The following is a 22,739-nucleotide window of genomic DNA, read 5'->3' as shown; positions in this document are numbered from 1 at the left end:
TTAATACAATAAGACTTAGACAGTTACCCCAAAATGCAGTAAAAATGTAAACATATCCTAATTTTCATCACGTTGTTTATTCCTACATGTACAAACCATATTTATGTAATATTGTTTCCACTATAATTATACTTTATGGCAGTAAACCTCTGAGGCCAAAGATTTACGTTGCCATAAATTCGAATGTAGTGGACTATAAGTGTTATAATTATACCCACTGAAATGAAAAACAATTGTTACCAAAGCTATACCTCACCTTGGATAGAACTAGCTAACAGAACGGCAAGTTTGTTTGTATAGCTTGTAGACATTACTAAGCTTCTATCCAAGCAATGTGAGCCCCACCCATTTTCCAGCCTTAATTCCTGGTGTTTAGCAAACCCCACCCATCTGTGCCTCGGTGCGCAGCGAGGTAGTTGGTAGTGCGCCTGCGTGTAGACTGCTACAGCTGCTCATGCAAGTGCAACTGGAGATTCTCTGTGGGCTCCTAGTCATGTTTCCAGGATTTTGGTTTGTGGCGTGGTGCGTGGTTCTTGAGTTGTGCCTATAGTTTGCTTACTACATGTAGGAGGGTGTAGCAAAATGATTTTCATTTGCTTCATTATACTTGTGCACCCGCATAATGCTCTACTATTGCTATTGCTTATGCCATATGCCCTGTCTGTGTGCCCTGTACGCCATAATTATATACTGCCCTGCTGAGGCTGCTCTATAATGTACTGCTCTATACAGCGACACATGCATCAGTAGCGAATTCCACTCTGACATGGAGTCACGCGGTGAGCACACATTGCCCTCACAATTTCGTAAGGCACTTTCCTGGGGGGCTTACATTACGCTGGTCATAGCGCCAGGATCCGCTCGGTCGAGGACCTTACTATTATACAACTCTCTGCTGACACTGATCTTGCTCCCTATTGGTATTACTTTGCCTCAATCAATAATTATTATGCAGCAGGCTAATGCAGGAGGTTAGACAATTCGTCAATCCTTCCCAGCATCTTCACTTCGTTCCATAGCGCTCACTTGATCTGTACATGTGTTCATGCTTCAATTCCTTGGGGGTAGGACTTTCGTCCGATGGGCTATGACTGGTGGCTAGGCCACGTCTTTACCCCCAAGTAGTTAATTAGGGGAGCAATATAATTATTAGAAATGTCTTATTATTATTTAACCAGCGGGGTTGCATTCCTCTAATTAATTAGATACGTAACACCGCGCAACCCTCACAAACGCAAGAGTATATAGGCATTCGCTGTTTCTCACATGCCATATCTCATTAAACAAGCAAATTTCAAGGCAAACTGGCCAATAGTACATTGCCCATGGCCACACGGATCACATATTCTGCTCGGCCAACAAACACCATGGCACACCTAAAAGAACAGCATAAAAGTCTAGGCCGTTTGACATAGACTCGCCTTCCTTGGGGTAAGGGACTGGTGGATTGCCTATCTAAGAATTTTGCCGTTACCTGTATCTAGTAATGACCAATCAGAGTGCAGTATCAATGTCATGTGACATTCTTACGCCCACTGTTAGTTTCTTTGTGGTAGAATGTATGACAATCAATCAATGAGCAAGACTGTGCTAGTGCAAAATGAAATGAGCAAGCAGTGACGGCAAGCTTAGCAAAACTTTTAGTATGCAGATGATTTGCACCACTTGTCTTGATCCGGCTTACATTGCTATTTTTGAAATCTAGAGTATGTGGGGATGGACAGTAGCCTTATACTACCAGTTCTGATGATTTCTAGGTTTCTTTGCCACAAACTAAGCAAGGAGAGCTTATTTGTAACTATTTGCAACCCACTCACGTCAGACATTGGTAAAATACAAACCATAGGATGATGTCATACATGATGTCATGCAACTCATTAAAATTCCATCGGCACAACTCTCAGATACATGTAGGCAATCCACCAGTCCCTTATCCCAAGGAAGGGCTGGCTAGCGAGTCTACGTTCGACATACACTGTTAGTGGAAACGGGAAACGAGTTTGACCACAGGCTTGGCTGAAAGATCTTGATGCATACATTTTGTAGGAAGTTCTATTGAGTTCTTGAAAGAACCAGACGAGCTAAACAGCTTCCTATGAATAAATTTAGAGAGAAAATCTGCAATACTGACACACACAATAATTTATAGTGAGGCCCATCCCGAATGTGGACGGCAGTAGTCATCAACCCTTGATCTTCTCACTAGCCATAATAGCGCTTACTCAGCTGCTGCGATAACCCTTACTACAGTACTACCTCGTGCATTTGAGGTAAACCACCGGGACATTTTTGCCGCAAACATAATGTGCATCTTCGTGGGGTCAGTACGAGTTATAGTGGTTCCCTGGTGGCTAGATAAGTCGCGTGGTATAGAGACAGTGGCTAGATAAGTCGCGTGGTCATTATTCGTGGTTTGATGTTGCTTGTGGACCAAGAGTGAAAGTTTACTGTCTAAAAGGAAGTTTGAACTTTATTTATATTACAGCACAGCCTCGACTTTGATGGTGCTCTATCCGTTTCTAATCCCTGATAATTATAACGATCTCCACACTGGACATCCAGTGGCGGATCCAGTGCAGGGCACAAGGGGAATGTGCTCCCCCCCCTTTCTGACCAGCTCGAATAAAACTAGCTCAAGAAGTGGGTGTGGCTTAGAGAAGCAGGAGCAGCAATCAATTATAGCAGAATGCAGAATAGCAGAAGATCTCTAGTTGTAGACTTTTGAAGAGCAATATGATATCGTCTATTTCTGCTATCTCCTGCTACTATGTATGTCATACTGTCATCAATCAATCCATGATCAGAAAAGCTACACTGATTGGGCTTTAAAAAAACTGTTGACCTTTTTTTTAGTGAACATTTTCTTCAAACTGCACCCCCTTTTCAAAATTCCTGGATCCGCCTCAGACATCCCCTGCTTGGACCAAAAATCTTAAGCCGCCCGGCAATGCGTTTTTTACTAGGATCCGATACTGCCCAATCCCACAGCATACGTTCTCGTAAAATTAACGCTGTTAACTTGGCTCACATTATGCTCTGAGCGGCTACACAGCGAAACATATCTGTAGCCAATCCACTCTGACAAGGAGTCACGCGGCGAGCACACATTGCCCTGTACTCAATTTGCCCCGGTTTACCTCCCAATTTCGTAATGTGCTTTCCTGAGGGCTGGTCATAGCACTAGGATCAGCACGGTCGAGGACCTTACTATCGTATTAAAATATCTAGGTGCATGCTGACACTGATCCTTGCTTCCTATATTGGTTATCACTTGCCTCGATCAATAATTATTATGCAACATGCTAACGCAGTCATCAGTCATGGTCCGGCTCACCCTCCAAGGAGTGTTGCGGTAATGGGATATAAGTTTGTACGTGTAGTTAGCAAGGTTAGCATATGCTTCTCGGAGTACTGAGATTAACAATGAAATATTCATACTGTACTATGTATTGAAATGAAAATACTAATAAATAATTATCATAGAGCAAAGTGTAAGCCTCGATTTGAGGCCGCGGGTGGGCGTATATTCGAATGAAAACTCGCCGTTCGCGATTAAACGCCCAGTCCCCTAATAAGCTTAAACTTCTAAGGGTGGGGATATTCTCGCGATGGTACGGTAGACATATGGCTAGAAAGTTTGGGACTGATAATTATGCCTTGTTCGCATGTGCAATGGTGCGTTGCAAAACTTGACTTAGTCTAATATTGTTGCAAGTATAGTTAGCTCTGCACTAGATTCTACGCTAGCTGCAAGAGTGGGAAAAGAGCTACAAGGCTGCACTGTTTCAATGAGAGCATGCGTATATAGCAGTTAATTATGGACTTTTTTTTTATTTTGGCAATCTTTTTAGCAATAATCACAGTTGATCAATTCACACCATTCCCTATAGCTGCATGTTGTACCCCACCCTTCTGTCATGCATGCCCTTGGCAACAAGTGTCTAGCTTCTTTTTGGCTGGTAGTACAGTACGCTCTCAAGGCAAGGGAGTTCATGAGGAATGCAGAGTTTATGGTAGTTAAACCACACCCAATTTCTATGATACAGACCCGGTATAAATTATTTTGAACATCATTTTAGCTTAGATGATACAGTACTAAATACCATCCCCAGCTTGCTATGCCCCTACCATACGCCCTGCCCTGCCCAAATTATTGTGCCTCGGTGCGCAGCGAGGTAGTTGGTAGTGCACCTGTGTGTATACTGCTACAGTTGCTCATGCAAGTGCAACTGGAGATTTTCTGTGGGCTCCTGGTCATGTTTCCAGGATTTTGGTTTATGGCATGGTGCGTGGTTCTTGAGTTGTGCCTATAGTTCGCTTACTAGGAGGGTGTAGCAAAATGAATTTATACTTCATTCTCACATGATGGTATATTTCTGAGGTGGACCGTAATCCAATACACAATTTTGTTTCATTTCAGTGTCTACAAATTATTGGTTACACACTGAATGTCTGTCAGTTATTAATTTTGTCAAAAATAATGATATGTGATCGTTAAAACGTGACTTTACTAGAATGGACGGACTGCTCTCTTGACAGCGAGCTTCAATGGACACAAAGATGTCGCTCACCATTTGATCACTGCTGGAGCCATTGTTGACCTTCCAGACACAGTGGGTTCATATCCTACTCTGTATTTATGTACGTATAGATTTAACACTGTCTGATAAAATACGTATAGAATTTGTGATAATCTTATGATAATGTAGTTTAGATAATCTTGGTATACCCCTTCTCACAGGATGGTAACACTCCTCTCATGGCAGCTGCTCAAGAAGGCCACATCAGTGTTGTGGAACTACTGGTTTCTGTCGGGGCTCAAGTCAACAATCAGGACAATGTGAGTTCATATCCCATTGACATGTACGTATAGAGTTTATGTACTTAATTCATTCCCACATGATGGTATATCACTCCCACACATATTAATACACTGCCATGGTATCTACGGTCCTTCCTAAAGTAATATAGGAGAGTATTAGTGCCCTCAATCATTACACATTATCCATATTATTATAGGAGAGATTTAGTGCCGAGCATTATATACCTGGGGAAATTGTTTAATGTTAACATATGTTTCTCGGAGTACTGAGATTAACAATGAAATATTCATACTGTACTATGTATTGAAATGAAAATACTAATAAAGAATTATCATAGAGCAAAGTGTAAGCCTCGATTTGAGGCCGCGGGTGGGCGTATATTCGAATGATAACTCGCCGTTTGCGATTAAACGCCCAGTCCCCTAATAAGCTTAAACTTCTAAGGGTGGGGATATTCTCGCGATGGTACGGTAGACGTATGGCCAGAAAGTTTGGGACTGATAATTATGCCTTGTTCGCATGCGCAATGGTGCGTTACAAAACTTGTCTTAGTCTAATATTGTTGCGAGTATAGTTAGCTCTGCACTAGATTCTACGCTAGCTGCAAGAGTGGGAAAAGAGCTGCAAGGCTGCACTGTTTCAATGAGAGCATGCGTATATAGCAGTTAATTATGGACTTTTTTTTTATTTTGGCAATCTTTTTAGCAATAATCACAGTTGATCAATTCACACCATTCCCTATATAGCTGCATGTTGTACCCCACCCTTCTGTCATGCATGCCCTTGGCAACAAGTGTCTAGCTTCTTTTTGGCTGGGTAGATGTAGTACAGTACGCTCTCAAGGCAAGGGAGTTTATGAGGAATGCAGAGTTTATGGTAGTTAAACCACACCCAATTTCTATGATACAGACCCGGTATAAATTATTTTGAACATCATTTTAGCATAGATGATACAGTACTAAATACCATCCCCAGCTTGCTAGCCCCCTACCATTGCCCTATCGTACGCCCTGCCCTGCCCTAATTATTATGCCTCGGTGCGCAGCGAGGTAGTTGGTAGTGCGCCTGCGTGTATACTGTTACAGTTGCTCATGCAAGTGCAACTGGAGATTCTCTGTGGTCTCCTGGTCATGTTTCCAGGATTTTGGTTTGTGGCATGGTGCGTGGATCTCGAGTTGTGCCTATGAGTTGTGCCTATAGTTCGCTTACTAGGAGGGTGTAGCAAAATGAATTTTCATTTGCTTCATTATACTTGTGCACCCGCATAATGCTCTATTGGTTATGCCATATGCCCTGTCTGTGTGCCCTGAAGGCCATCATTATTTGCTTATGCATGGCCTATGCCATCTAGTGTTATGCTCCCTAATGCCCTGCCCTGCCCGGTGCCTATACGGCTTATAATATACTGCTCTGCTCTATAATATATACCGCTCTATAATATTCTGCCCCCTGCCCTGTGCCCACGGCTTGTACTATATACTGCTCTGCTCTGCTCTGCTCTATAATATTCTGCTCTATAATATACTGCGCTCTATAATGTACTGCTCTGCTCTGCTCTGTAATATACTGCCCTGCTGAGGCTGCTCTATAATGTACTGCTCTATACAGCGACACATGCATCAGTAGCGAATTCCACTCTGACATAGAGTCACGCGGTGAGCACACATTGCCCTGTACTCGATTTGTCCTCACAGTTTCGTAAGGAACTTTCCTGGGGGGCTTACATTACGCTGGTCATAGCGCCAGGATCCGCTCGGTCAAGGACCTTACTATTGTACAACTCTCTGCTGACACTAATCTTGCTATTACTTCAGTTTGCCTCAATCAATGAAAGCACCGCGGGTGCTGATGCCTCGGTGGAGGTGCCAAAGCTACATAACATAAAACTACTAATAGCTAGCTTTTATTATACACACATTGATTATGATGAATTTTGCTGCATGCAATCAACTGAATAGTGGGTAATGATCGACCATGATTGTTGTTAAAAACGATTGATGCCAAAAGTTCAAGTCTAAAATTAATGGCTGCAAGTCAGCAGAGCCTTGCAACTCCAGCTCTCTGCTCACTCTTGCACTCAGCAGCTACCAATAGCTAGCGTTCTAGTGCAGAGCTAACTACTAAGTAGAGTAGTAACACTCGGTGAACAAGTTTTGCTACGGACTCTTCTGAAAAGGCTGCAATAGCATTCCAAGTAAGCAAAACTAGGCATAACTCGAGAACGAAGCATTATTTTGCAAATCCACGAATTAAAATCCAAGTAAACATGACTAGAAGCCTATAGAAACTCTTACTTGCACTTGATTCATCCTTGAGCAGCTGTAGCGGTCTACACAGACACACAGACACACAGACACACAAACACACTACCGTATACCTCGCTTGCGCATGCGCACCGAGGCATAATAATTATTATGCAGCGTGCTTATGGCAAGCCGTGTGGTTCAAAAATAGAAAGCACAAAACGTACTGTTATTGTGCCTAAAAACGTACGTGTTTTGGCTATAAACGTACGTGTTTCATTATACCGCTACGTCTTCCTGCAACATAAAGTGTTTTATTATAAACGTACGTGTTTCATTATAAACGTACGTGTTTCATTTTAGCTTTTTGTGCAAGTCTCTCTGTCACTAGCCTCGATTCCAGGCGGCCTTGAATTGAGGCTACTCTGTCACTAGCTAGGTGTTTCAGATATAACCTAGCCTCGAGACCAGGCCGATTAAAATATCGGCCTGGATTCGAGGCTAGATATAACCTGACACGTACGTTTATTGAAACACGTACGTTTATTGAAACACGTACGTTTATAATAAAACACCTTACGTTGCAGGAAGACGTAGCGGTATAATAAAACACGTACGTTTATAGCCAAAACACGTACGTTTTTAGGCACAATAACAGTACGTTTTGTGCTTTCTATTTTTGAACCACATGGCTTGCCAACGTGCTAATGCAGGGGTTGGACAATTCGTCAATCCTCCCCAGTATCTTTACTTCGTGCCATAGCGCTCACTTGATGTGTTCATGCTTCAATTCCTTGGGAGTAGGACTTTCGTCCGATGGGCTATGACTGGTGGCTAGGCCACGTCTTTACCTCCAATTACTTAATTAGGGGAGCAATAATTATAATTATTAGAAATGCCTAGTTGTTATTTAACCAGCGGGGTTGCATTCCTCTAGTTAATTAGAGGGGATGCCTAACCCTATAATTAACAGTCATCAGTCATGGTCTGGCTCACCCTCCAAGGAGCGTTGCGGTAATGGGTATATATGTTGTTGGTTCGTGTAGCTAGCAAGGGTATAGCATCATTATGTTTCTCAGAGTACCGAGAGTAATGATGTTTTCAGTGCCTATAATAATTATTATATACAAACTATTTGTGACACACTGCATGTGTAGCGAAAAATTTTCGCGTTACCCTTAGCGTGGCTTTTAATATTCGTGTTTCTATGCCAGGAAACCACACCCACCAATAGCTTGCATGCCAGTGCGTGGGAGTTTATCCCGGTTTTAATTTTTAAGTTAACTGCTCTGCCTGCCCTCAAAAAACGGTATGCTCTGAATCAATTCTTGCTGCAAATGAAACTTGGAGATTTAATAACCGCTTCTCTATAGCTCATACAAGCTTTGAAAAGGCTGTAGGGACGAGTTATATACAGCTATGTTTTCACAATTGTGCTAAATAATGCCATCTCAGCAATAATTGTCTGCTAATTATGGGTGTAGCTGTTCGTTCTGGGAGGTTATTTCCATTATTGCTATATGATTGGGGGACTATAAAACTGCTCGTTATACGGAGTAGAAAGGTGATCGCTCCTGAGAAGTTGCTTTACATTTGAAGTCATTGCAATCATTGTAGTTCAATCCGGACCTGAGCTCTTGGCCGTTTTATCGTGTGTGGTTACTCTTCGGAGGTGGTCGGTAATGGAGGTTCAACTGTAACAGCAATAATAATTATTGTACAAAATAAACCAAACATAATTATAGCTGTACACACACACACACACCTCAATGGCAGTATGCTCCATGCACTTTTGGAGTATTGATTCCTTTTAAGAAGATTGGCCCTGCCGCGGTCAGCAGGTATATTATTTGTCTGAGCCTGCTTACCTGGATGCCATAGTGGTTCGTTTACAGCATGGATAGCCTTCACACAACAAGTTTTTGTTGTTGCACATTTTGATGTTAAAGCATCACATAAAAGCTAAGAAGCTTTAACTTGGCTGCAGGGCTTACAAGCAACACGCGGCCTTAATTTGAGACACTTTTTTGGCTGAGGTGATGTTGCTTCTTTAATAAGCCTCCCTCACAGGAGCCATATTGCTAAGACTCCAGATTTTTTTTGCTGTGATCCTAGTCATACATGACTGCTAAAACTCTGTTCTCAAAAGTTTCCGCATGTCTCTATAGCTTCTGTTACTTGCTGCTTAGCAAGCAATTATATAATTAACACTCTTTCGGTTACTATAGATCTTTATTATTCATGTAAACAGCCGAGGGTTAGCACCTCAGTGCTGTAGTTATGATTATTTATAGCCGTCCTTTTCAAACTAGACACATGCAATGTTGTTTCGTTTTCTGTCAATGACTCTCTTGAGTTTGTCTTTACTTCAGGGGATATGTATACGCAGTATGGACAGACTGCTATACCATATAGCACGATATTTTTGATGAAACTAGTGCCTCTAAAAGCGTTTTGTTGAATAAATGTCACCCTATTTGATCAAATGGAGCGTTTTCCGTTAGCGAAGTATTCGTTTAGGATTGCTAAACCTTAAAAACAGCAAAAATTAAGCGCCTCGAAAATTATGCAGTTATCTATAATTATTTTACGTCCTTTATTCAGTTATAACCCTCTTATGATAGCTTCTCAAAAAGACCATCTCAGTGTTGTGGAACTACTTGTTTCTAAGGGGGCTCAATTTGTTTGTGCATAGTATAGTTATTGAGAGAATGTTAAGTTTTCTTAAACTCTCTTGCAGACTATTTCAATCCTAGTTTTTTGTGTCTGTTAGTTTAAAACGTTATTTGCAGGGGGGGGGGAATTAAATTATATTTTCGCCAATTTTGTAGTTTAAAACGTTATTTTCAGGGGGGGGGGGGAATTAAATTATATTTTCGTCAATTTTGCTCTAAAGCAGAGATACAATCAAAAGTCTTGCTCTTGTGCTAGACTCGATATCATGAGCAGCTTGTTCTCGAGGGCATTGAGACTTATCTCTGCTTATCTGAGCAAAATTGATTTGACCCCCCCCCCCCCCTGCAAAACAACGTTTAAACTAAAAACTAGGCTAATAATAATTAATTATGCCTTGAGGCGTAGCCGCACGAGGGATACAGTAAAGCTGACTGTGTCTGTGTCTGTGTATGTGTGTGTATTCCAGCTGTAACTGATCAACGGTTGCAATGCGACGAAAACTAACAGTTTCTATAGGCTTCTAGCCATGCACGTTCTCTTGGATTTTGATTCGTGGATTAGCAAACTAAAGCTTCTTTCTCGAGTTATGGCTAGTTTGACTCACATTGAAGGCTGTTGCAGTCTCTTCAGAATCTTTCATAGCATCATCTGTTCGCGCAAACTTTCTATTCAACACATGTGAGTTAGCCTTGCACTAAAGCGCTAGCTTTTTGTTAGCTTCAAGAGTCAGAAAAGATCTGTTAAAACTGCTAGCTATAGTAGCCATTGTGAACTTGATCTCTTTGGACACACCCTTTAATTATTCCTGTGGATGCAATGCGCATGCGCGCTCATCCCCACATGGTTTCTGTGGGGGCTCAAGTGAACAGTCAGAACAATGTAAGTCATTTAGAGTGTATAGGTACCGTACCCTCGCGAAAATACACCCACCCTTTTCTGCAAAAAGTTTAGACTTACGTTAAATCGCTAGCAGTGAGTTTCACTCAAATATGCGCCCACCTGCGGCTTCAAATCGAGGCTTACACTTAGCTCTATGACAATCCTTAAATTGTATTTTCATTTCAATACATTATATAATAATTATAGTGTCATAATTATATAGTGTAGTATATATTAGTGTGACATTTCATTGACAACAACAATGAATGCATGAGTATACCGTATAGCGGGTAAATTTTGAGGGTATAAATTTTCGCGGATTAAGCGTGTATCGCGAACATGTACTAAACATGTGGCATTTAGCATTATAACTGCGCATGCACACTCTTTATTCTGGGTGGGCGTATAATCAAATTAAGTTTATTCAAGATGGGCTTATTTTCGCGAGGGTACTTGAGCAGGGGGGGGGGTGAACTCCCCCCCCCAAAAACCTAGATGAAACCCTGTCGAGGTAGATCTCTATCAAAAGTAGAATTGTAGTTTGTTGCTTCTATAACTGAACACTCCTCTGGTTTTATTTATTCGTGTCAACAGCCGAGGGTTAGCAGTTCAGTGCTCTAGTTCAGAACTGAGTCATACGTAGCACACGCCCACTATTCAGGGGTTGTATTACTGCTCACTATTATTATACTTTCATGTGTAAAGGCCTTCTCAAGATAGAAACTCATTGTCAGTGGAGCATCTGACAATTTGACTTTGTCCACTTTAACAAGCGCTCTATACCTGTGTTCAAATTCAGTAGGTGTCATAATTATGTTCACCATTAGACAACACTGCAGTGCCTGCAAACAACTATTGTCACACGCTGCATAATTATGCATGACTGTGTTGCTTACTTTTGTGGGGATGATAATTATACCATGCATATATACGTAGCACGATTTTTTTGTGTAAAACTGTCTCCAAAAGCGTAAATTCAAGCTATTTTGGTCATGCAAAGATGTCGCGTCTGTCAGTATTTCGTGGACCTAATTTTCGTGGAGGATTGCTATCCCTCGAACATAGCAGAAATTAAGCGCCTCGAAATATTCGCTCTCTCATACATGTACGGTATGCGTGATTGTTAACTATATAGTACTATAATTATTAATAGGGAGAGACTGCTCTCTGGGCAGCCAGCTTCAATGGACACAAAGATGTCGCTCACCATTTGATCACTGCTGGAGCCATTGTTGACCTACCGAAGACTGTGGTGGGTTCATATCCTATATTAACTGAATATCCATGTACCATAATTATAGTGAAACACTGTCCGTGATATTCTTTTCTCACAGGATGGTTTCACTCCTCTCATGGTAGCTGCTCAAGAAGGCCATCTCAGTGTTGTGGAACTACTGGTTTCTGTGGGGGCTCAAGTCAACAGCCAGAATAAAGTAGGCAATTGGTTTGTGCAATGTATGTAGGGCTCTTAAAAGTATTTGTGTACATCGTTACGGTATCGCTTTGTGGCTGAATAAGTATACAAACCATTTATAATTATAGCTATCCTTTTTTCATACTAGACATGATTTTTTCGGTGCCTATAATTAATGTACACAATTATGTACGAACTATTTGTCACACGCTGCAGTCAGCTTTACCGTATATCCCTCTTGCGGCTATGCCTCGAGGCATAATAATTATGTCAGCCAAAAACTCGTTTGTTACTGTAGAAGGAATTCCATACTCCCTGTGTTCAAATTCAGTATGTGTCATAACCCATGTACCATAATTATAGTGAAACACTGTCCGTGATATTCTTTTCTCACAGGATGGTGTCACTCCTCTCATGGTAGCTGCTCAAGAAGGCCATCTCAGTGTTGTGGAACTACTGGTTTCTGTGGGGGCTCAAGTCAACAGCCAGAATAAAGTAGGCAATTGGTTTGTGCAGTGTATGTAGGGCTCTTAAAAGTATTTGTGTACATCGTTACGGTATCGCTTTGTGGCTGAATAAGTATACAAACCATTTATAATTATAGCTATCCTTTTTTCATACTAGACATGATTTTTTCGGTGCCTATAATTAATGTACACAATTATGTACGAACTATTTGTCACACGCTGCAGTCAGCTTTACCGTATCCCTCTTGCGGCTATGCCTCGAGGCATAATAATTATGTCAGCCAAAAACTCGTTTGTTACTGTAGAAGGAATTCCATACTCCCTTAACTTTTTGGACACATTCTTTTTACAATGAATGAAGCATCTTAGCTGTGTAGCTGAGGGGATGGTCAATCATTTCCCACTCTTCGAGTTTCCCTGTGGTTATAATTATGCAGCAAAATTACCGTAAGAACATTATGATATCTGTGGGGTATTAGCAATAGCTAGTAGGTTATGTTATGTAGCTTTGACACATCCACCGAGACATCAGCACCCGCGGTGCCAACATTATATGCATGTGTCTCTTTTTGTTGGGATAATATTGTATAGCGCGAAATTAAAATTTTTCGTAGAAGTGCCTTCATTTCGTAACGTAATTTCGCTCATAAAAGTGGAACCTCCATAAAACGGACACCATTGGGGAACAGAGGTATGTTCTGAATCAATTCTTGCTGCAAATGAAGCTTGGAGATTTAATAACCGCTTCTCTATAGCTCATACAAGCTTTGAAAAGGCTGTAGGGACGAGTTATATATACAGTTATGTTTTCATAATTGTGCTAAATAATGCCATCTCAGCAATAATTGTCTGCTAATTATGGGTGTAGCTGTTCGTTCTGGGAGGTTATTTTCCATTATTGCTATATGATTGGGGGACTATAAAACTGCTCGTTATACAGAGTAGAAAGGTGATCGCTCCTGAGAAGTTGCTTTACATTGAAGTCATTGCAATCATAATCCGGACCTGAGCTCTTGGCCGTTTTATCGTGTGTGGTTACTCTTCGGAGGTGGTCGGTAATGGAGGTTCAACTGTAACAGCAATAATAATAATTGTTATAATTATTGTACAAAATAAACCAAACATAATTATAGCTGTACACACACACACACCTCAATGGCAGTATGCTCCATGCACTTTTGGAGTATAGATTCCTTTTAAGAAGATGGCCCTGCCGCGGTCAGCAGGTATATTATTTGTCTGAGTCTGCTTACCTGGATGCCATAGTGGTTCGTTTACAGCATGGATAGCCTTCACACAACAAGTTTTTGTTGTTGCACATTTTGATGTTAAAGCATCAAATAAAAGCTAAGAAGCTTGAACTTGGCTGCAGGGCTTACAAGCAACACGCGGCCTTAAAAGAGCAGATGCTGTCGCTCTATGGAAAATGCCTGGTACAAAGACCATAATTATGTACAGCGCCAAAAGGGCAGCAGGGACTGTGGGTGCTTTGCAATCGCCTTTTGTGTGTCATTGTTATATGGGGAAGATCCTTCGAGTTTGCTGTTTAACCAGAAGAAGATGCGAGGACATATATTCAGCTGCTTAACACAGGAAAGTTTTCTACCTTTCCCTGCATGTGCCCTGACAAAGAAAGCAAGACGTCCTCTTGAACTATGCCTTGATTAGTTTTTGACATTGATAGTTTAGTTTAATTGTCCCTTCTTCACCATACAAATTTGAAGCATATTATTAATGATTGTTGTTAGTGCTAACAGGATAAATTCTCTCCTATAGTTATTATAGGAGAGACTTAGTGCCCTCAGATATTAAGCATACCCCATATTATTATAGGAGAGACTTCGTGCCCCCAGACATTAGGCATTGTCCATATTATTATAGGAGAGCTTGCGGTGCTTTCATTAGCTACTAGACACAATTTTGTTTCATTTCAGTGTCTACAAATTATTGGTTACACGTCTGTCAGTTACAAAAATAATGATATGTGATCGTTAAAACGTGACTTTACGTACTATTAATAGAATGGACGGACTGCTCTCTGGATAGCGAGCTTCAATGGACACAAAAATGTCGCTCACCATTTGATCACTGCTGGAGCCATTGTTGACCTTCCAGACACGGTGGGTTCATATCCTACTCTGTATTAATTTATGTACGTATAGATTTAACACTGTCTGATAAAGTACGTATAGAATTTGTGATAATCTTATGATAATGTAGTTTAGATAATCTTGGTATACCCCTTCTCACAGAATGGTATCACTCCTCTCATGGTAGCTGCTCAAGAAGGTCATCTCAGTGTTGTGGAACTACTGGTTTCTATAGGGGCTCAAGTCAACAATCAGGACAATGTGAGTTCATATCCCATTGACATGTACGTATAGAGTTTATGTACTTAATTCATTCCCACATGATGGTATATCACTCCCACACATATTAATACACTGCCATGGTATCTACGGTCCTTCCTAAAGTAATATAGGAGAGTATTAGTACCCTCAGTCATTAAGAACCTCCTATATTATTATATAGGAGACATTTAGTGCCCTCAATCATTACCATATCATTATAGGAGAGACTTAGTGCCATCAATCATAAAGCATATCATAAGAGAGATTTAGTGCCGAGCATTATATACCTGGGGAAATTGTTTAATGTTAGCATATGTTTCTCGGAGTGCTGAGATTAACAATGAAATATTCATACTGTACTATGTATTGAAATGAAAATACTAATAAAGAATTATCATAGAGCAAAGTGTAAGCCTCGATTTGAGGCCGCGGGTGGGCGTATATTCGAATGAAAACTCGCCGTTCGCGATTAAACGCCCAGTCCCCTAATAAGCTTAAACTTCTAAGGGTGGGGATATTCTCGCGATGGTACGGTAGACGTATGGCCAGAAAGTTTGGGACTGATAATTATGCCTTGTTCGCATGCGCAATGGTGCGTTGCAAAACTTGTCTTAGTCTAATATTGTTGCGAGTATAGTTAGCTCTGCACTAGATTCTACGCTAGCTGCAAGAGTGGGAAAAGAGCTGCAAGGCTGCACTGTTTCAATGAGAGCATGCGTATATAGCAGTTAATTATGGACTTTTTTTTTATTTTGGCAATCTTTTTAGCAATAATCACAGTTGATCAATTCACACCATTCCCTATAGCTGCATGTTGTACCCCACCCTTCTGTCATGCATGCCCTTGGTAACAAGTGTCTAGCTTCTTTTTGGCTGGGTAGATGTAGTACAGTACGCTCTCAAGGCAAGGGAGTTTATGAGGAATGCAGAGTTTATGGTAGTTAAACCACACCCAATTTCTATGATACAGACCCGGTATAAATTATTTTGAACATCATTTTAGCATAGATGATACAGTACTAAATACCATCCCCAGCTTGCTATGCCCCTACCATTGCCCTATCGTACGCCCTGCCCTGCCCTAATTATTATGCCTCGGTGTGCAGCGAGGTAGTTGGTAGTGCACCTGCGTGTATACTGTTACAGTTGCTCATGCAAATGCAACTGGAGATTCTCTGTGGGCTCCTGGTCATGTTTCCAGGATTTTGGTTTGTGGCGTGGTGCGTGGTTCTTGAGTTGTGACTATAGTTTGCTTACTACATGTAGGAGGGTGTAGCAAAATGATTTTCATTTGCTTCATTATACTTGTGCACCCGCATAATGCTCTGCTATTGCTATTGCTTATGCCATATGCCCTGCCTGTGTGCCCTGTACGCCATAATTATTTGCTTCTATTGATACACTGCCATGGTATCTACGGTAGCAGCTAGCTAGGTAGAAGTGACTTTCTCATGGCAGAGCTTGAGTTTGTGCAGAGCTTTTGATGACAAACTACCCGGCCATGGGTATATTAGCAGTCCATCGGTTTGTTTGTTGGTGACTCATGAGCCTGCTCACTTGGCTGCCATATAGCACTGCGTTTACAGCATGGATAGCCTCCACACAATAATAATAAATAAGTTATTACTTGTACAAAAGTGAGCAAAAGTTAAGAAGCTTGAACTGGCTAGCTCTACACGCGACCTTTATTCGAGGTAGAGCTATACATTTGCAACTGCATGAGGCGATCCTTTTATTAAAAGTAGAATTGTAGTTTGTAACTGAACACTCCTCTGCATGGTTTGTATACATCTATTTATACATGTCATGCAACGGCCGAGGGTTAGCATTTTAAAGTGCTCTAGTTGATTAGCTGGGGCTATAATAAACGTTTCGGGCATGAGCAGTATATATGATGGACTTGGCCGTGTGTATATAGTATTGATTTTCATGTGTGGCAGTTGTGCATGCATGTGTTGTAGCTTTTCCTCCTCTCCTCGTTTTGTTCCACTATGCATGGTACCTCTTCATTAGGCTATAGGTAGTTGGTAGTTCTTCGGTTATGTTGTGTGGATGGGAAATCTCCTTTTTGGTAACGAAGGCGTTCCTCTTCCAGTAGGAGATTGTGCCCTCTGAATTAGATTATAATTTTTCACATGTTTTCTGGTTGCATGTTCGTATATTCTCTCATGCACTATTGTCTTGATCTTATTTTTAAGTTGAGTGTTAAACGTTACAGTGTGAGTGGTGATTGGTTGTATTACGGGTACAGTAGAACCTCGCTAATCCGAATAGAGCCGGACCAGACCCCATCCGAATACATGAAATTTCCGGATTAACGGATGTCATGAATTGATTATGAATATCATTAACGAAGACACTTTTATACATGTATTATGATATTACTGTGGCCAGAAGGGAAGCTGCTAGCTAAAATGGTCTTTTATCTCTCCGAGTCTTGTGAGCTCTTTCTTCGTTTTCTTTGCAGTGGCCATTGTCTTGAGCAGTTTATTAATAAAATTATTGCTGATTTTCAGCAAAGCAATATGGATTGCGCATGCATTGCAGTTCAACGATTACATTGTCAGAAATTTTGAGAATGTAAAGTTTTCGTCCCTTGGGCAATTTAAAAGATGGATTTTAGCAAGTCAGCACACATGCATGTTGAAAGGACCGCCATGATTATACGCATGCACGGATGCCTCCGCTTGATAATGTTATTGTCGATTTAGTGTGTCTTTCACTCTGTCTTTTTGTAATTAGCTCTACAGGCGACCTTTATTCGAGGTATAGCTACACATTTGCAGCTGAGGTGATCCTTTACCGGTCTCTATTAAAAGTAGAATTGTAGTTTGTTGCTTGTTTATTGTGTGTAACAGAACACTCCTCTGCATGGTTTGTATACATCTATTTATGTCATGTGAAGTTTTGGAAAATATAAAAAACCACTTGAGGTTAAGTGTAACAGTTTACAGCTAAACCACAACTTTGCCAAATCTCTATCTGTAAGTACTAAGTTTGGGCTGTAGGAGTAGCTTGATTACGACATAAACTGCCTGTTCGTCTAGCTATTTTTAAAATTGCTTACTGAGAAATTAACAGCCTGCTGCTGAACCAGTCTCCAATTCTCTGCCACAATAACATATTACGCCACTTAACTCCTCTTGATAAGGATTAGTTTTTCATGGTTACCCAACTATAGTAGTTTATGCTGAATACTGTACTAGGTATAGCTAGGTGTATAATTATATCCACATAAAGATCTGAATCTTCTGTTCCAAAATCTAAACTTGGTACCTTGTTCTATAGTATTGTGCTTTACTTGTGTAAACTGTTACACTCATCTCAAGTGGTTTTTTGCAATTTACTATTTGCTCCAAACGGGAAGTACATGCACAAGTAAAAACTGAACTTAGAGAGTGTGGTGTACAAACTTACTGTTTAGTTTCTCAGCATCTCTTAGTAGAGTTTGGAGGGCCATCATCAGCAAAGGGAGTATAATAGGCAAGCTTATAGGAATGGAGACTGGGAAGACTGGAATTGTCCTCAACTATTGTTTACAACTTTGTTGCAATCAGATTAGACTGAGAAGACTGTAAACTGCTCAACTATTATTTAGCTGCAATCAAATTATCCAATTACCACCTTTCAGTAGTAAGCACGGAAACCACAGTGTAGTACATGTGTAAACACGAAACACAGCGTAGTATGTGCATAGGCGGAAACGAGTAATTGCTGGGGAGGACGCCAAGAGAAGACATTCCTGGATGTCAGGGTGTTCAACCCACACGCTCCGTCAAACAAAAACTCTAGCATTGCAAACTGTTACAAGAAATACAAAAATTAAAAAAAAAGAACTTACGAGCAACGAGCCCGAGATGTCCGAGATGTCAAACACTCAACCTTCACTCCAATAGGCATGGCAAAACAGTCCACAACGTTTTACAAGCGACTTGCCTCTCGTCTAGCTGAAAAATGGGAGCAGACATACTGCTCGACCCTGTACTGGCTATGTGCCCGCCTGTCTTTCTCTCGACTGAGATCTGCAATACAATGTATCCGTGGCGCCCGCTCATCCAGGGGCCACGCTGTGAAGTCGTCCTCGCCAATTGATCTGATCAGCAGCGAGGCAAGCCTCCACTCCTAGCTACCTGCAGGAAAACTGAATTAAAGACATAATTTATTAACATTATATTCCCCACTTGGGGTCTGTATCATAGCAACTGGGTGGGGTTTAACTACCATAAACCCCAGGCCTGGAGCACATTCCTCATATAAACTCCCTTGCATTGAGGGCGCACTGATTTTATACTAGAGGATCTACACAGCCAAAAAGAAGCTAGAAACTTGTTGACAAGGGCAGGACAGATGGGTGGGGCTCACTGCTTGGACATTGACAAGTTAGTGCATAGAGCTGGAAGCTTAGCACTGGCTTCAAGCTATACGCACAAGCTTTTTATTCGTTTTCAATAGTTTTTGAGACTGTTTGCTAGTTGTATCCAAGGTGAGGTAGCTTAGGTAGCATGCAAGTACTTTTCATTCAAGTAGGTATAATTATAACACTTATTGTCCACTACATTCGAATTTATGGCAAACGTAAACCATCCTTGGCCTCGGGGCTTCGCCCTCGTCCTCAGAGGTTTACTGCCATAAATTCTGATGTAGTGGACAATAAGTATAACATATTTTCTTGACTGTTCTAGCTTTGTATCCAACCCTCTAACTTTTACATGATTTTACTGGGAAAAAAATTGCGTGCAATCTAATCAGCGTACTACGCAAAAGGAACAGAAACATTATTTTGGCCTCTACTGTATAACTGAACACTCCTGATTTTATTTATTCATGTCAAGCATGGATATCCTCCACACAATATTAGTTTTAATTGGGCAGATTTCGATATTAACCCTTTCCTTGCCATTCGTGAAATCTGGAACAGGAGCGTCTTTAGGTCGATCAATTAGTGTGGATCCGGCCTCACCACGCCTCCATGTCATTCTATTAGTCTAGATCCGGCTAGCAATTCTAGCTGGGACTCCCAGTTTTAGCTCCTTTTGTTTAGCGTGTCAGAGACTGGGAGAAGATGATTGGCACTCCCTGGCTCCTTTGGATGTACAGCTGTCCAGATTCCTAGAACATACCCTCCATTCTGACGAGTTATCAGTGCATAGGGTGCTTACTAGATTCTTGCCAGCCAGTACAGTTCAAGCTACATACAGCACCGCTCAACTATTCTCTACCCCATTATCTAGCTAAATCTGGTCCAACTAGACAGCAGACACAGCTAGTTAATTCAGTAAAGCCAGGGGTAGCCCTACTTCTACGGTTGTTCAGTACCCACGGTAACAATTCTTCTGGGCTGGGCGGGCTAACTAGTTGAGCCACGCCTCCCAATTCTCAAGGCTAGGTACATGTCTCTGTCTAGCTGCTTCTTCAGCTTCTTGCTCAGTTTTGTGGCTTAGAGAAAGGCCAGCTACTCAGGGGGAAGAGTCCAGATGAAAGTCTGGCAGCCAGGTGACGTCCAAACGGTCAGTTATTCTTTCCACCAACTTTTTAATCTAGTCTAGTCCTGCTTGCACTGCTACTACTACTACTGCTACTCTTCCTACTACTACTACTGCTGCTACTCTTCCTAGCTAGTCAAAGGTTTCTTTTTTTTTTTTTTTTTTTTTTATAACTACATATGCACAAAGAGACATCAAAGCTTACATCAAAGGACACAGATTTTTAGCCTACTTGACTGATAAGGCCGTTACCTAGACTACAGTTTGTTTGTCAGGGAGGAGCTCACATACAACTTCATCTAATTCATCAAAACGATTCCTTACCCATTGTTGTAATTTCTACAACAGATTGCCAAGGAAAGAGATAAAGCTTCGTTGTCGTATAAAAGCGAGCAAAAGCTAAATTTACCTCTACACGCGACCTTTATTCGAGCAGCTGAAGTAATCCTTTAACGGTCTCTATCAAAAGTAGAATTGTATTTTGTTGCTTCTATAACTGAACACTCCTGGTTTTATTTATTCATGTCAACAGCCTAGGGTTAGCACTTTAGTGCTCTAGTTGAGAACTGAGTCACACGTAGCCCACGCCCACTATTCAGGGGTTGTATTACTGCTCCCTATTATTATACTTCCATGTGTAAAGGCCTTCTCAAGATAGAAACTCATTGTCAGTGGAGCATCTGACAATTTGACTTTGTCCACTTTAACAAGCGCTCTATACCTGTGTTCAAATTCAGTATGTGTCATAATTATGTTCACCATTAGACAATACTGCAGTGCCTGCAAATAGCTATTGTCACACGCTGCATAATTATGCATGACTGTGTTGCTTACTTTTGTGTGGATGATAATTATACCATGCAGCACGATTTTTTCCGGGGTTTTTGTGTGAAAGTGTCTCCAAAAGCGTAAATTCACGCTATTTTGGTCATGCAAAGATGTCGCGTCTGTCAGTATTTCGTGGACCTAATTTTCGTGGAGGATTGCTATCCCTCGAACATAGCAGAAATTAAGCGCCTCGAAATATTCGCTCTCTTATACATGTACGGTATGTGTGATTGTTAACTAGTACTATAATTATTAATAGGATGGACGGACTGCTCTCTGGGCAGCCAGCTTCAAAGGACACAAAGATGTCGCTCACCATTTGATCACTGCTGGAGCCATTGTTGACCTACCAAACACGGTGGGTTCATATCATGTACCATAATTATAGTGAAACACTGTCCGTGATATTCTTTTCTCACAGGATGGTTTCACTCCTCTCATGGCAGCTGCTCTAGAAGGCCATCTCAGTGTTGTGGAACTACTGGTTTCTGTGAGGGCTCAAGTCAACAGCCAGAATAAAGTGAGCAATTGGTTTGTGCAATGTATGTAGGGCTCTTAAATGTATTTGTGTACATCGTTACGGTATCGCTTTGGGGCTGAATAAGTATACAAACCATTTATAATTATAGCTATCCTTTTTTCATACTATATAGACATGATTTTTTCGGTGCCTATAATTAATGTACACAATTATGTACAAACTATTTGTCACACGCTGCAGTCAGCTTTACCGTATCCCTCTTGCGGCTACGCCTCGAGGCATAATAATTATGTCAGCCAAAAACTCGTTTGTTACTTAGAAGGAATTCCATACTCCCTTAACTTTTTGTACACATTCTTTTTACAGTGAATAAAGCATCTTAGCTGTTTAGCTGAGGGGATGGTCAATCATATCCCACTCTTTGAGTTTCCCTGTGGTTCCTGGGGATTAAATTATATTTTCACCAATTTTGCTCTAAAGCAGAGATACAATCAAAGTCTTGCTCTTGTGCTAGACTCGATATCATGAGCGGCTTGTTCTCGGGGGCATTGAGACTTATCTCTGCTTCTGAGCAAAATTGACAAAAATAAATTTGACCCCCCCCCCCCCCCTGCAAAATAACGTTTAAACTGGCTAATAATAATTAATTATGCCTTGAGGCGTAGCCGCACGAGGGATACAGTAAAGCTGACTGTGTGTGTGTCTGCGTATGTGTGTGTATTCCAGCTGTAACTGCTCAACGGTTGCAATGCGACGAAAACCAACAGCTTCTATAGGCTTCTAGCCATGCACGTTCTCTTGGATTTTGATTCGTGGATTAGCAACTAAAGCTTCTTTCTCGAGTTATGGCTAGTTTGACTCACATTGAAGGCTGTTGCAGTCTCTTCAGAATCTTTCATAGCATCATCTGTTGGTGCAAACTTTCTATTCAACACATGCCTTGCATTAAAACGCTAGCTTTTTGTTAGCTACAAAAGTCAGAAAAGATCTGTTAAACTGCTAGCTATAGTAGCCATTGTGAACTTGATCTCTTTGGACACACCCTTTAATTATTCCTGTGGATGCAATGCGCATGCGCGCTCATCCCCACATGG

The 22,739-nt window shown here is 41.1% G+C and overlaps 1 protein-coding gene and 1 pseudogene across 2 annotated transcripts in view; one reads left to right on the top strand and one right to left on the bottom strand.

Annotated features, from left to right (window-relative positions):
* Window positions 1-22,739, bottom strand: part of LOC135344351 (dynein beta chain, ciliary-like) — a 161,637-nt pseudogene that overhangs the window by 69,273 nt on the left and 69,625 nt on the right.
* LOC135344349 (ankyrin repeat domain-containing protein 17-like) overlaps window positions 1-22,739 on the top strand; it is an 87,237-nt gene that overhangs the window by 36,564 nt on the left and 27,934 nt on the right. For both annotated transcript variants that reach the window (XM_064541555.1, XM_064541557.1), the window contains 9 exons: window positions 4,515-4,613; window positions 4,742-4,840; window positions 11,775-11,873; window positions 11,956-12,054; window positions 12,432-12,530; window positions 14,524-14,622; window positions 14,755-14,853; window positions 21,424-21,522; window positions 21,586-21,684. In XM_064541555.1, coding sequence (XP_064397625.1) covers window positions 4,515-4,613; window positions 4,742-4,840; window positions 11,775-11,873; window positions 11,956-12,054; window positions 12,432-12,530; window positions 14,524-14,622; window positions 14,755-14,853; window positions 21,424-21,522; window positions 21,586-21,684 — 891 coding nt within the window. The remainder of the gene's footprint in view (window positions 1-4,514; window positions 4,614-4,741; window positions 4,841-11,774; window positions 11,874-11,955; window positions 12,055-12,431; window positions 12,531-14,523; window positions 14,623-14,754; window positions 14,854-21,423; window positions 21,523-21,585; window positions 21,685-22,739) is intronic.

This window comes from Halichondria panicea, chromosome 11 (assembly GCF_963675165.1).
Source record: "Halichondria panicea chromosome 11, odHalPani1.1, whole genome shotgun sequence".
Lineage (NCBI taxonomy): Eukaryota > Metazoa > Porifera > Demospongiae > Suberitida > Halichondriidae > Halichondria > Halichondria panicea.
Note: the sequence above shows the minus strand (reverse complement) of the source record. Positions and strands in the feature narration are given on the sequence as shown.